Source organism: Prionailurus viverrinus, chromosome F1, assembly GCF_022837055.1.
Source record: "Prionailurus viverrinus isolate Anna chromosome F1, UM_Priviv_1.0, whole genome shotgun sequence".
NCBI classification, from domain to species: domain Eukaryota; kingdom Metazoa; phylum Chordata; class Mammalia; order Carnivora; family Felidae; genus Prionailurus; species Prionailurus viverrinus.
The window spans coordinates 64,746,582-64,759,378 of NC_062577.1; the positions used below are offsets into that span (position 1 = coordinate 64,746,582).

A 12,797-nucleotide genomic window follows, 5' to 3' on the forward strand; every position below is an offset into this window, starting at 1 on the left:
GTGCACCTTCCCTGAGTCACCCTTGAGTCATAGTAGATGGGGTCTTGCGTGCACAGAAATCCTACACGTGTGCGCCTACTGAGCAGGCGCAAGCCAGGTCACTGGGTCACTGGGGAGTGGCCAAGGGAATCAAACCATTTTACCTGGGAAACTGACCAAACTACAAGTCCGCCGTTCCTGCTCCCACACAAGGTTACTCCTGCTCGTAGCAAACCTTCGTAAGCTCAGTGCATGTGGAGATTCTGCCGTCATGAGAACAAACAGAGCTGTAAGGGAAGGTGAAGGTTAGATCTGTCCTGAGCCAAGAGGCCGAGCTCTGTGTAATCTCATTGAGTGAATTAAATGTATAAATTACGGGATGTGTAGGCCCGGTGTTACAGATGCATCAGGCGTGTAGAGACGAGATACCAATGTTGTGAGAAAAAAGTTGAGACCGTTTGCAAATAGGGCTCTTGAAGGTGCCAGCTATACATGCCCTGAGACCCTAGGATCCCGAATCCACTGTCCACGGGAGCCGTTGGCTTTGCTGACTGTAAGCTCACCAGCAATCTTAGCAGAAACGGTGGGTCAGAGGTCAGCAGGTATAAGAGCCCCCGGGTCTAGAAGGCAGTATTCTAGGGATCGGGGACCAGAGGTAGGTCGCCCCACTTGTTGGGAGGAAGGTTACTCGCTTGTGGGGGCTTGTCCTGGTGCTCAGGTGGCCTGTTGTGGGTTACTGGTGCAAGTGCTAGGTGAGTGGTCTTGGCTGGAGGCGTTCTAGCAGCCCCCAGGGGGTGGTCTGAGGCGGTCGGCTGGCAGTGTGGCTTCAGGGATAACTCCGTTTGAGTCCTTGGCAGTTGAGAGACACGAGATAAATGGAGCCCAGGGTGCTGGCCTCCTTTGCTACAGCAGCCTGCTGTGTCCTCAGGAGCTGCCCAGACTCCGTAGGCCGTCCCTGGTCCTGGAGGCAGGGGGCCGGGATGCAGATCAGTGAGCAGGTCAGTAAGAACCAAGCCAGCAGGGCCGTGGAGGGAGGAGGCACCATCCTGGGGCAGCAGGGGTCAGAGACACCGGCTGTCTCCCGGCTCATGCTCTGCAGGATGCCGGAAAGAACACCCGGCCGTCAGCGTCTCTTCACACTGAGGGGTCTCTGGGACTGGAGATGCTGAGTCTTGTCTTGTCTGTGGGTCTTTTGGCCAAACCTGGCAGGTGAGGGAGCGGGTTCCTGCCGGTCAGTAGATGGGCCCTCCCCAGCCAGCCTGCCCCCAGGAGGGGATGTGGAAGCTCTGGAAGGATGCTACAAGATGAGAACAGAAGAATCCACACCACAGCTGGAGGGGCAGGAGCCCATCCGTGGGTAGAATCTCTGAAAGGCCTGCGAGGAGGCCAGGACAAGTGTGAAGGAAGTGCCTGTACTTCTCGGTAGAAGAAGGTTCTATGAAAGGAAGAGATCTGCCTCAAGCAGGGTCCGCGGTGGGAGCTGACCTGCTCTGGAGCCGAGGGAAAGATGGTCTGGCCACCAGACAGTCCAGGACAGGAGCGAGGACCTCATGGTCCCCTATAAGGGCCTGCGGCATCCACAGCTTTCCTGGAGGGTTTGGGGTCTGTGGCATACCACAAGTCTGATCTCTTGGTCCCCGCTCTCGTTTCCTGGTGGGCCACGGGGACGATGACGGGGACGATGAGAGCCTCTGTCCATCGAGCCGGACTGGGGAGGGGCAGGGGAGGCACCCGGAGTCTTGGTGGCAGAGGAGAGCTCGTCCGGGACGTGGGACCCCAAGGCTGCCGGTCCTCCTTCCCCAGTTCACGCTCAGAGATTCGCCTGGGCCGCTCGGAGAGCCTGAAGGGCCGGGAGGAGATGAAGCGGTCTCGGAAGGCGGACAACGTGCCCCGCTCTCGCAGCGACGTAGACATGGACGCGGCCGCGGAGGCCGCCCGCCTCCACCAGTCAGCTTCGTCCTCTGCCTCCAGCCTCTCCACCAGGTGGGCAGGGCTCGGGCAGCTCAGCTGGGGCGTCTCGGGGCAGGGGCAGCGGGGGCTGAGGGCTGACTTCTCTCCACAGGTCTCTGGAGAACCCAACCCCTCCCTTCACCCCCAAGATGGGCCGCAGGTGAGTGGGGGGTCCCGGCCCCGAGCGGCCGGCCAGGTGTGCCCGTCCACGGCCGCCGTTTCCCGTGGGCGCGGGGCAGGAGAGACGGGGGCGGACCCCGAGCTGAGTCCTTCCTCCTCTTCCCCAGGAGCATCGAGTCCCCCAATCTGGGGTTCGGTGCAGACGCCCTCCTCCCCCACCTCCTAGAGGACGATCTGGGCCAGCTGTCTGACCTGGAGCTGGAGCCGGATGCCCAGAACTGGCAGCACATGGTGGGCAAGGACGTGGTGGCTGGGCTAAGCCAGAGAGAGATCGACCGGCAGGAGGTCATCAACGGTGAGCATGTGCCCCTCTGACTGGGGCGAGTAGGGGGCAGAGGGTGGTAGTAGGCCAGGTGGCTCCCTGGGGACGGGACCAGGTCCATGTCGCCATTCCCGCATGGCCCTTGGGGTGGGATGTCGCCCTGCGATCTGACACCAGCGCTCGGCTTCCTCAGAAGTGGTTTGGGGTGGCAGTCATATGACTTTGCATACTCGCTTGACCCCCTGTGCTTTGTGTCCCTCCCATCCCGCGACCACCCCGCTCAGAGCTGTTTGTGACAGAAGCCTCCCATCTGCGCACGCTCCGGGTCCTGGACCTGATCTTCTACCAGCGAATGAAGAAGGAGAACCTGATGCCCCGGGAGGAGCTGGCCCGGCTCTTCCCCAACCTGCCTGAGCTCATAGAGATCCACAGTGAGGGGCCGTCCTCCCCGCCCGCTGTCTTTCCCCCACACCCCTTCTCCGGCCAGCCTTCAGGTGTCTGTCCCCATCTGACCGTGTGCCAGGGCCTACCTGAGCAGACGGCCCTCACCAGCTCTCTCTGGCGGACAGCTTGAGACGCGGCCTGAAGCCAGCCTCCCGGGTCCCCCAGGAGCAGAACGGCTGCCGGACCCTTCCCCTCGGCACTGCCGCCCAAAGCCCTTCTCCCCGGGTCCCGGAGGGTCCGGCGGTGCAACTCTACCCCGGGCCTCTCTGATTCTTCTCTCCTTGCCCCAGATTCCTGGTGTGAGGCCATGAGGAAGCTCCGGGAGGAGGGCCCCATCATCAAAGACATCGGTGACCTCATGCTGGCTCGGGTATGCTTGGAGGGGACGGGTCCCCCTTTCCCGTGGCCACGGGAGCGGCGGCGGAGGGCATGGGAGGGCCGGGGTGCGATGCCCGGGTGGCGTCCCTTGTGCTGCAGTTTGACGGCCCCGCCCGGGAGGAGCTCCAGCAGGTGGCCGCGCGGTTCTGCTCCCACCAGTCCATAGCACTGGCGCTCATCAAGACCAAGCAGCGCAAGGAGAGCCGGTTCCAGCTCTTCATGCAGGTGTGGCCTCCCCGCCGCGGCCTGGCCGCCAGTAGAAGTCAGTGCGGGCGTAGCTCCGTAAAGCCGACCGGGGTCGCCAGGGATCTCCCGGGCTGCTTTCCCGGAGCCCCGGGGCAGGCCCGCCGGCCTCTCCTCTCCACCCGGGAGGGCAGCCCAGCTACCCCCACGCCCGTCCACACCCCCCTCGTCCCACGCCACCGCCTCAGAAACACTGGCACGTGCCGGCCCTCAGGACGGACGTGGCTTAGCGGCCGGGAGGCCGTGTTCGCCTCCTGCTTCCTGTGTGCGCGTAGCTGGGCCTCGGTTTCCCTGTCTGTAAAGCGGGCATAGCACCTGCTCTGTGGTGCTCGTTCGACCACATCCCCTCCGTGGGTTATCTCCCGGCCCCCACCAGTCTTCCCTAAACCTTTCTGAGTGACCCTCTGGGGCCGGGACCCACTTGGCCTTTTCACACTCATCCGGGTCCCGAGCCCGTGAGCCAGGCCCTGACTGCAGGTTGTTCTCTTTCTCCGTCTGTGCCCGCTGCTGTTCAGGAGGCCGAGAGCCACCCTCAGTGCCGGCGGCTGCAGCTCAGAGACCTCATCATCTCGGAGATGCAGCGGCTCACCAAGTACCCGCTGCTGCTGGAGAGCGTCCTCAAGCACACGGAGGGTAGGGAGCGCGAGGCGGTGGCCGCACTCAGACCTAGTTCTAGCGCTGACCTGCTCTGTGGCCTTCACGAGTCGCTTGTTCCGCTCAGTCTCGAGGGAGGTCGCGATTATGAGCGTGCTTTGGGGAGAAGAAGCTCGCCAGCGGGAGGGGGTGTGAGGCTCGCCCCCAGCCTGTGGGGGCCTTGGTGCAAACCTGAGGAAAGCGTCCGAATGGAAAGAGGTTGGCACGCGGACTCCCATGTGACTGTGGTCCCACACCGGGGCCACGGCTGCCGTCACCTTCCCCCCCCCCCCCCGCCGCCCCCCGCATCTGTCCGTCCCCCTGCCGGATGCCTCTGTGCAGCGCACAGACGTACAGCCGCGTGTGCTGACTAGAAGTTCAGTGGCCGTGCTGAGAGGAGCTAGCCCCAGGGACACTCTCTGGGGTCCCGAGCATTCCCCCGCTGCCCTCGAATTTGGGGCGCTGGAGTCAGGGTATGGAGTGTGAGGACCCTCTCCCGACCTGGGCGGGCATCCTGGAGGCACCCTTGCCGTCAGCCAGGCCCTGCCCTCCCCCGCATCTGTGGAGCTGGTTGTGGTCCAGCTGGCAATTCCCAAGAGCTGTGTGTGTCTCCGGGACGGTGCTCTGATCCCGAGGACCCTCAGCGCCAGGGTCCCTTACGTTTGAGGCCCTCGAGTGAGGCCAAGGCAACACACCTGTGCCCGTACCGTCGGCTTGCAGCCACCGGCGGCCGGGTGTGCTGGACTCTGACACGCTCCTCAGGCAGGCACCCCCCAGCACCGCCTCTGCCCCGATCGGTAGGTGGCACGTCTGAGCACGAGAAGTTGTGCCGGGCCCGGGACCAGTGCCGGGAGATTCTCAAGTACGTGAACGAGGCCGTGAAGCAGACGGAGAACCGGCACCGTCTGGAGGGTTACCAGAAACGCCTGGACACCACCTCCCTGGAGAGGGCCAGCAACCCTCTGGCGGCGGAGTTCAAGGTGGGAGGCGGGGACCGCCGCACACACTGGGGGCACCCCTGGGAGCGGAACCGGCCGGGGCCCGGAGGGACGGGGTGCCGCAGCGGGGCCCCACGAACACCCAGCAGACGGCCCTGCCGGCAGGGACGGGATGCTGGAGTTCTCCCGGCCGAGCGGGGGCTGGGAGCCGGGGTCCAGGTGAAGGTGGCCGGGGAGGAAACAAAAAGAGGTCGGGTTGGGGAGAGGCCCGGGCAGAGCCGCTGGCGAACCCCCCGGTGGGACACACAGCCTCACGGTGGCTTCTGTCCCGCCCGTGGCCTCTATTCGAGCGTCAGAGCAGAGGCCGCCTCTTGCTTGCCGCTGACCCCCAGCTCCTCAGCAGTGTGGCGTGCACTGGGTCGAACGAAGGTTCCAATGAACGAACGACGTTTCCTTAACAGAGCCTGGATCTGACGGCCAGAAAGATGATCCACGAGGGGCCCCTGACCTGGAGGACCAGCAAGGATAAGACCTTGGGTGGGTGCCCCAGCCCTGCCCCCTGGACCGCACGCCCGGGGCCCGGCAGGGCTCCTGCAGCCCCGCCTGGGGAGGGGGCACAGGACCCTGTCCCTGTGCTGGGGGGGGGGGGGGGGGGCACTCCTCATGGCGCTTGCCCCCCAGACCTGCACGTGCTGCTGCTGGACGACCTCCTGGTGCTGCTGCAGAAGCAGGACGAGAAGCTGCTGCTCAAGTGTCACAGCAAGACGGCCGCCGGCTCCTCGGACAGCAAGCAGACCTTCAGCCCCGTGCTCAAGCTCAACGCCGTGCTCGTCCGCTCCGTGGCCACAGGTGCCGCGCGGGCCTGGCCTCGGGCCTCCCTGCTGGCCCCTGAGCGGGAGGACATGGCCCGGGGCGGGGTGGGGGGACGGGGCCCGGCGGACAGAGGCGGTTCGGTGAGAAGCCCCGTGTGTGCGGGAAGGGGCCCTGGGCCCGCTCTCTCCGCCCGTGGCTTGGGGCGATGCTCCCCCCACCCCCCCACCCCCCCCCCCGGGAGTCGCAGGCGGCGGCGAGCGTGAGGGAGAGCAGAGGGAGCGGGGGCCGCCGCGAGGAGGGCCTGAGGGTCCAGGACCGCCTCTGGCCTTCCTGTACGCGACCCCGCGTGGTTCCGGTGGCCAGCTGCGTGTTCTGCTCTGGTCCCCGTCCCGTGTCGAGGGCCGGGGCTCCCAGCACCTTGTGGCCCTGGTGGGGGCCGCCGTCACGGCTCTGCCACCTCCACGCGGCCCTTCCCCCTTCCTTCGCACAGACAAACGGGCCTTCTTCATCATCTGCACTTCCGAGCTGGGCCCCCCCCAGATCTATGAGCTGGTGGCTCTGACGTCGTCAGACAAGAACACGTAAGAATCGAGGGGCCGGGGCGGCGTGTGTGAGTGGTGGGCAGTGAGGCCGGGCCGAGGGGCGGAGGATGGGGCATGGGCATGGGACAGGGAGACAGGGCAGGCGCAGCGGGCTCGCGGGACCGCCGTCCTTGCCCCCGAGGGGTCTTCCGCGTGGTCAGTGGTCCCTTCCTCCTCCCTGCGCTGGGGTTCTTCCTCCTTCCCACCAAGCGCATCCGCCTCCGGGGTCGTCACCCACCCCTCGTTCCCTCACTGCCGCCACACGAGGCAGCTCGACTGAGTCAGCGTCTCAGCGTCAGGCTTGTCACCTGTGGGTCTTACTGCCTGTCTGGGGGCCGTTTAAAGACAAGGAGCAGACAGGGACCGCTCGGCCCAGAGCACGGCACAGGGCCACTGTGGGTGGCTGCACACGCCTGTGGGGAGGGCTGCCTGCAGGGGGCGTGCCCGACCCTGTGTTTACCACCGGCCCTCTCTGCCCCTGCTGAGCCACAGGTGGATGGAGCTCTTGGAGGAGGCCGTGCGGAACGCCACCGGGCGCCCCGGAGCCGCCCCGGCACCCGCCCATCCCCCACCCACCGGCGCCCAGGAGCCGGCCCACCAGAGCCTCACACCCAGCAGGTGCTCACCCCCCAGGCCCCCAGTCGTCCCCACGCCTCCGCCTTCAGTCCCTGTCTGCTCCCCCCCAACCTGGCCGTCAGGGAGACCATGCCTGCGCCGGGGTGGGGGGGTATAGAATCGGGACCGGGAGACGCCGGCCAGCACCCACCCTGCTCTCCAGGTGGCCGACCCGTGGCAGGTGCTGAAGCCCGCCACCTCCCTTTGTCGGACCATCCTTCACTGCCCGTTGTGACGCGGGAGGCCAGGGCAGCGTCTGAGCTCACCCCTCCTGGCTGGCGTCAGCAGTGCGGCGGGTGACCTCTGGGGGTTTGTCCCCGCAGGGTGGGACTGGATGGCTCGGAAGTGTTCCACGGCGAACCAGGACCTGAGGAGCTGTCTGGAGGTGTGTCCCCGGAACCGTCCTTGTGGGAGCCCACCGGGCCATTGTTGGTGGGACAGGTCAGGGGGTGGTCGGGTGCGGGCGTGGGGTGATGGGAGAGGATGTCGGGGCCAGAAGCGTGAGGTTTGGATAAGAACAGAGAAAGGACTGAGAAGGGGGTCCAGAAGGGGAAGGAGAGTAGACCTGAGCCAGTGTGGACGAGCTCACTTGAACAGAGGCCCCCACCCCGGCTCTCCGGGTGACAGGCGTTCCACAGTGGAGGGGGGCCCCCGCCTCCTCCAGCTGGGCGTTTCCATGGAGAAGGCCACACCCGTGGGATACCGTGGGTAAATCTCCTGGTGGACTCCTCACTTCCTTCGGGTCCCTGCAGACGTTGCCTCTGCGGCGACGCGCCTTCTGTGGCCTCGCGGCTGCAGGTAAACGGCGCTCCCGCCCACCCCCGCCCCCTGGCCTACGCGCTGCCGTGTCTTTCCCACAGTGCTGTCTCCTTCTAATTCGCCTGGAGAGCTCGCTGTACTGTGTTACTCCTCTGTGTCTGTCCACTAGAGCTTAAGCTCCACACTGGCAGGGAGCTGGGTGTCATCCCCGACGTCTGCCAAGGGTTCGGGACGGTGTCTGGTTGTAGTCATAGTAGGGGTTCACTAAACATTCGTGGAATGAGTCCACGTTCTCAGCCGCTTGAACCCAGAGCTGGGTGTGGATGGGGTCCGCCCACAGGTGCCTTTCTTCCCCGTCCTTATGCTGTCCTCCCACCCAAAGCAGGCCCTGGGCCACAGCAGAGGGTCAAGGGGAAGCACCCGGTCCCGCTAGAGGATCCCGAGCAGGAGGGCAGCATAGAGGAGGAGCTGGGTGCCTTGTCCCACCCTCCCGCAGCCCTGGATGCAGAGAACAGGGGCCGCAGGACCAGGGATCCCATCCTCCTGTCCCTCCCAGGACCTCTGGTTATGGAAGGGCTCGCTGATGCAGCCCTCCAAGATGGTGAGTGCCTTCCGGGCCCCACAGACCCCTCTACCCTCCACCTGCTGGAACGCTCTCTCCGGCCGTGCTGGAGGAAAAGGGACGCAGAGTCCGCTCCGGGTTCTGCCCTGTGGGGGAGGGGAGCAGCGGCCCTGGGCGTGGTTGTGCGGGGGAAGCCAGCACCTTCTCTCCCTCCAGTGGAGAGCCTGAGGCGCCTGATCCTGTGGGGCCTGCTGCCCGGTCACCCCGCGGAAGCACAGGCGTCCGGAGAGCCCGAGGCCGACCGGACACCCACGCCTTCCCTCATGAGCAGCGCCTCTCAGCCCCGAGACCCCGGCTCCCCCGGGCCGGAGAGGGATCAGCCAGAGCAGGAGGACACGGCTCTCTGTTCCCTGGAGCATCTGCCCCCACGGGCCAGGAATTCCGGGATCTGGGAGTCCCCCGAGCTGGACAGGAATCCAGAGGAAGAGACTTCAAACACAGAGGCAGCAGGAAGCTACAAAGTTGTGAGAAAAGGTAAATCAGTTGGGACGTCCACTGGGGAGACGGGCGCCCGGTTCACTGAGGTCGAGGCAAGCCTCCCAAATGGCGCTTTATCTGGGAAAGCGTGTGCACAGAGGCTCCCGGATCCCAGGAGGAGACGCCGACACACGAAGGCTTCAGGGTCGGGCAGCCGAGGTTCAAAGCCTGTCACCTAACATCCATGTGGCCTTAGACAAAATCGCGAACCCTCTCTGAACATCAGTGTGTAACGTGAGGGTGTCACCTGGTGCCCGGCACAAACCGGCTGCCCACAAAAGCCCCCGCTAACATTCTTCACGGACGACCCTAGCCTGAGGAAAAGATGAGGCTCTCTTTGGGGGCCTCAGACCCGGGACGGGTGCTTACAGCCACCCCCTGCAGCTGGTGGTTAGTGGCTGTGGTGAGGGCACTGGCAGCAGGGGGGAGGTGGGGGGGGGGGGAAGGGCACACGCCACAGGACGAAGCTGGGGATGTGTGGCGAGCCATCGTGACAGTGGGAGAGCGCCCCAAGTTGCGGCCCCGTGGGCGGGGTCGAGCAAGAAAGCCCAGACCGGCCAGGACAGGGGCTGGGGACGGGTTCGGGCAGAGCTGCAGGCCCGAGGGAGGAGGGAGGAGGGAGGAGGGAGGGGACGGGACGTGGTCTGAGGAGGGCAGCAGGAACGATGCTCACAGGGCTGCGGGGTCCTGTCCTCCCGGCGCTCAGCTCCGCCTCCCGTCTGCCCGAGGCCCGCCCTCTCTCCTGGGTTTCCGGGGGCTGCCCTTCCTGCTCTGTGCTTCGGTGAACTGGTGGACGGTTTCTCCGCGGCCCCCGGGCGTCTGCGTTCACGGTGTTCCCCCTTTTCTTCTCCTCTCCTGCTGTCTTCCGCCGCCTCCTCTTTCCTTCTCTCCTGGTGTCGGCTCTCCCTGGTGGTGGTGCTGGTCCAGCCGAGGTGGCGGGTGCCACAGCTGTCCCCGCGCTACCCGAGAGTGGCCAGTCGGGGCCTGAGCCAGCCGAAGCAGAAGGCGGAGCCGAGGCTGCGGGTAATGAACTTCGTGGAGCCGGAGCCAAGCTGGGGCTGGAGCGTGGGGCCTGCGGGGCAGAGCCGGGCTCCGGGAGCGGACCCCCTGCCGCAGGGCACCCCTGCCACTGCGTCCTCCCTCCCCCATCAGGCCTGGGCCTCTGGGACTGGGCTCGGTGAGCCGGTGCCGAATATGGTGGGGAGCACACGCAGCCTGGTGCCCGGAGCCCCGCGTCCTTGGCCTGACATCCTGAGCCACACTGCAGTGTCGCTGTGGAAAGGGGCTCACGTGGCCTCCCAGGCCCCTTGGTGTCTCCCCTCCTCCCCGCTCCAGTGGTGTCTGAGTCCCTCCTGGAGCTGAGGGGTCTCTAGGACCCTGCAGATGGGCGCAGGGGTTGTGTCAGAGTTCATCTAGAGCTTGCGATGGGGAGATGTGACGGAGCCTCCCTCCGCTCCTTTTCCCAAGTGCCTGCGGCCGGCCCTGCCTCCTCACCCCGCTTCAGGGACGGGGAGGCCTTCCCTAACCTCCCCTGCTGGGCACCCTCCCTCGGCGTGGGCCAAGCTTGGCCAAAGTGCCACCTAGAAGGCTTTCTGGAGGAGGGGGCCTTTACAGGGCTGGTGGGCAGCGTGAGGCCGCCTACGCCGCGCTCACCCACGGGACGGCAGCCCTGGCCCCTGGCCGCGCCAGTCGACGTGGGGAGCGAGCACCCAGGGCGACGGGGTTGGTCTATGCGTCCTCTGGACCAGCATCCTAACCTCCCCGTCTCGCCGTGGGGACAGGGAACTGTTTTTACGTCAGCATGCCAGCGGGACCCCCAGACTCAAGCACCGACCCCTCGGGGGCACCCACAAGCCCCGCCCAGCCCGACAGCCTCCCTGACTGGCAGACGGAGCCTCGGCCCCGGTGCCAGGGCGGCCACAGGCGCCCCAGCCGCTCCCCGCCCGGCCTGGCCCTCAGGGACGCGAGCAGCATCTTCCACACCATCGAGCAGCTCACCATCAAGCTCCACAGGCTCAAGGTGAGGGCAGGTCCCCAGACCCGTCACCCCCAGGGCCCTGACGCAAGGGACCCGGGTCACACATCGCCCTGCTGTCTTCCAGGACATGGAGCGCGCCCACAGAGAGCTGCTCAGGTCCCTCGGGGGAGACTCGTCTGGTGGCACCACACCCGTGGGCAGTTTCCACGCAGAGGCGGCCAGATGGACAGACAGCTCCCTGTCCCCTCCGGCCAAGGAGCCCCTGGCCTCAGGCTCCAGGGACAGGCACCAGCCAGGGCCGTGCTCTGAGGACGGTGAGTGTGGCGCTGCCCTCTGGATACCCACGCAGGGGAGGGGGAGGAGGGCTCTGTGAAGGGGTCTCATCACCCCCACCCGAGCACGAGTAATTCACACCCTCAGCTTCAGAAAGGGATCTTTCCAGGGAACCCTCACAGAAGCTCCCCTAAAAGTGGAAAACTTAGTATCGAACTCCATTTCCTTGGATCAGAGAGAAGATGGGTCTCCCCCCTCGAACCAGACAGGGGGTGGGGGTGGGGCCAGCGCGTAGCCACCCACGGGCTTGGGAGCAGCAGCGGCCACTCCCAGGCTCCGGGAGAAACTCCGCTTTCATCGCAAAAGGCTCCAGAGGACGCACTCTGTTGGAGCTCGGGTGCGGTGCAGGTGAACCCTGACAGGGAGGGTCACCCCAGAGGCCGGCCGCTCACTGCCCTCCCCGTCACCCCCCCACCACAGGCTCCGACGCACCCCTGGAAGAGTGCACGACCCACGCAGCCTCGTGCCCAGGACTCTAACTGTCCAAACACCACATCCTCCGCGTCCCCACTCCCCCCGGGGACTGGCCTGAGGCAGGGGCACAGGGCAGCGGGACCCCAGACCTCCGCCCCGCAGTAGAGGCGGTCTAGCCGAGACCCCACAGGAGACCCGCATGTCCCTTGGTCCGCTCAGGTCTGGGTCAAATTTCAGTGCGTTCCTGCCTCCCCAGCCCCGTCCACAGCCTGGCGCCCTGAGCATGCCGGCTGCACCCAAACGGCCCCCCAGACACGCAGGTGGCAGGAGGAGGCTCTGTGTACGTGCACTTTCTTCCTCCCCTCCCCTCTTCGCGGGACCCCGGGGCTGGGGTGGGGTGCCCGCACCCCTGCCCTCCTTGTCACTTTGGTTTCCTATAAATATGTATGTACCATACGTGCATCTTGCTTTGTAAATAACCGAGCGGTTTCTGTCATCGGGGTGCCGGAGGCAGTCACAGAGGGCAGCTTGTGTCCTAACAGCCCAGCCCTGGGAGGGTCAGAGCTGAGCACGCCGGTCCCCTGCGGGCAGGAAGGTGTCCCAGCCCACCTGGCCTGAGAGCCCCGCCTCTGCGGCCCAGGCCAGAGCTGCTCCCTCCTGCGGTTCTCTTCAGGGGGATTCCGGACCCCACCTCTGTCTGCCCGTCCCCACCCTGTCCCTGTAGAAAACCAGTGTATCAGGTACGGCCCTGAAAACTGGGCCCCAGGAGGTGGGGTGGGGGTTTGAATGCTGGAGTCCCTGAACCTAACCCAGGACCGTCCCCAGGGGCCCCACAGCATTGGCCCCTGTTGCCGGGCCAACCCCCCACCCTAATAAAATATACACACTGTGCTAGGTGTATATATACATATATATATAAATATATATATAATATATAAAATATAGAGATGGAAATGACTGTTTTCCTGTTAAAATAATGTATACTCTTTCTTTCATGGTTAAGATTTTTTTTTTTAAGAAAAGTTAAATATTCTTCAACCGTGGTGGTGTGTGTGTGATTTCTGAAACTGCCCTGATAAAAGACAAGGTGGTTGTTCTCAGGCTCGGGTGGAGGGAACAAAAGGCAGCCCCTGCCCCTGGCGTCGAGCCCCCAGGCACAGCTCTGGCCAGGGTCTCCCCCAGCCTCTGTTGGGGGTGC

At 65.2% G+C, this 12,797-nt stretch overlaps 1 protein-coding gene across 9 annotated transcripts in view; it reads left to right on the top strand.

Annotated features, from left to right (window-relative positions):
• ARHGEF11 (Rho guanine nucleotide exchange factor 11) overlaps positions 1-12,642 on the top strand; it is an 88,036-nt gene extending 75,394 nt beyond the window's left edge. For 4 of the 9 annotated variants that reach the window (XM_047840512.1, XM_047840514.1, XM_047840515.1 and 1 more), the window contains 20 exons: positions 1,783-1,962; positions 2,042-2,089; positions 2,217-2,404; positions 2,656-2,802; positions 3,106-3,185; positions 3,293-3,418; positions 3,952-4,069; positions 4,871-5,049; positions 5,469-5,544; positions 5,689-5,856; positions 6,311-6,401; positions 6,894-7,019; positions 7,340-7,401; positions 7,644-7,814; positions 8,158-8,376; positions 8,554-8,871; positions 9,802-9,897; positions 10,656-10,894; positions 10,977-11,166; positions 11,606-12,642. In XM_047840512.1, coding sequence (XP_047696468.1) covers positions 1,783-1,962; positions 2,042-2,089; positions 2,217-2,404; positions 2,656-2,802; positions 3,106-3,185; positions 3,293-3,418; positions 3,952-4,069; positions 4,871-5,049; positions 5,469-5,544; positions 5,689-5,856; positions 6,311-6,401; positions 6,894-7,019; positions 7,340-7,401; positions 7,644-7,814; positions 8,158-8,376; positions 8,554-8,871; positions 9,802-9,897; positions 10,656-10,894; positions 10,977-11,166; positions 11,606-11,664 — 2,881 coding nt within the window. In that variant the 3' untranslated portion in view covers positions 11,665-12,642. The remainder of the gene's footprint in view (positions 1-1,782; positions 1,963-2,041; positions 2,090-2,216; positions 2,405-2,655; positions 2,803-3,105; positions 3,186-3,292; positions 3,419-3,951; positions 4,070-4,870; positions 5,050-5,468; positions 5,545-5,688; positions 5,857-6,310; positions 6,402-6,893; positions 7,020-7,339; positions 7,402-7,643; positions 7,815-8,157; positions 8,377-8,553; positions 8,872-9,801; positions 9,898-10,655; positions 10,895-10,976; positions 11,167-11,605) is intronic. The other 5 variants (XM_047840519.1, XM_047840520.1, XM_047840521.1 and 2 more) reach the window with 3 other exon arrangements.
• The last annotated feature ends 155 nt before the right edge of the window (positions 12,643-12,797 follow it).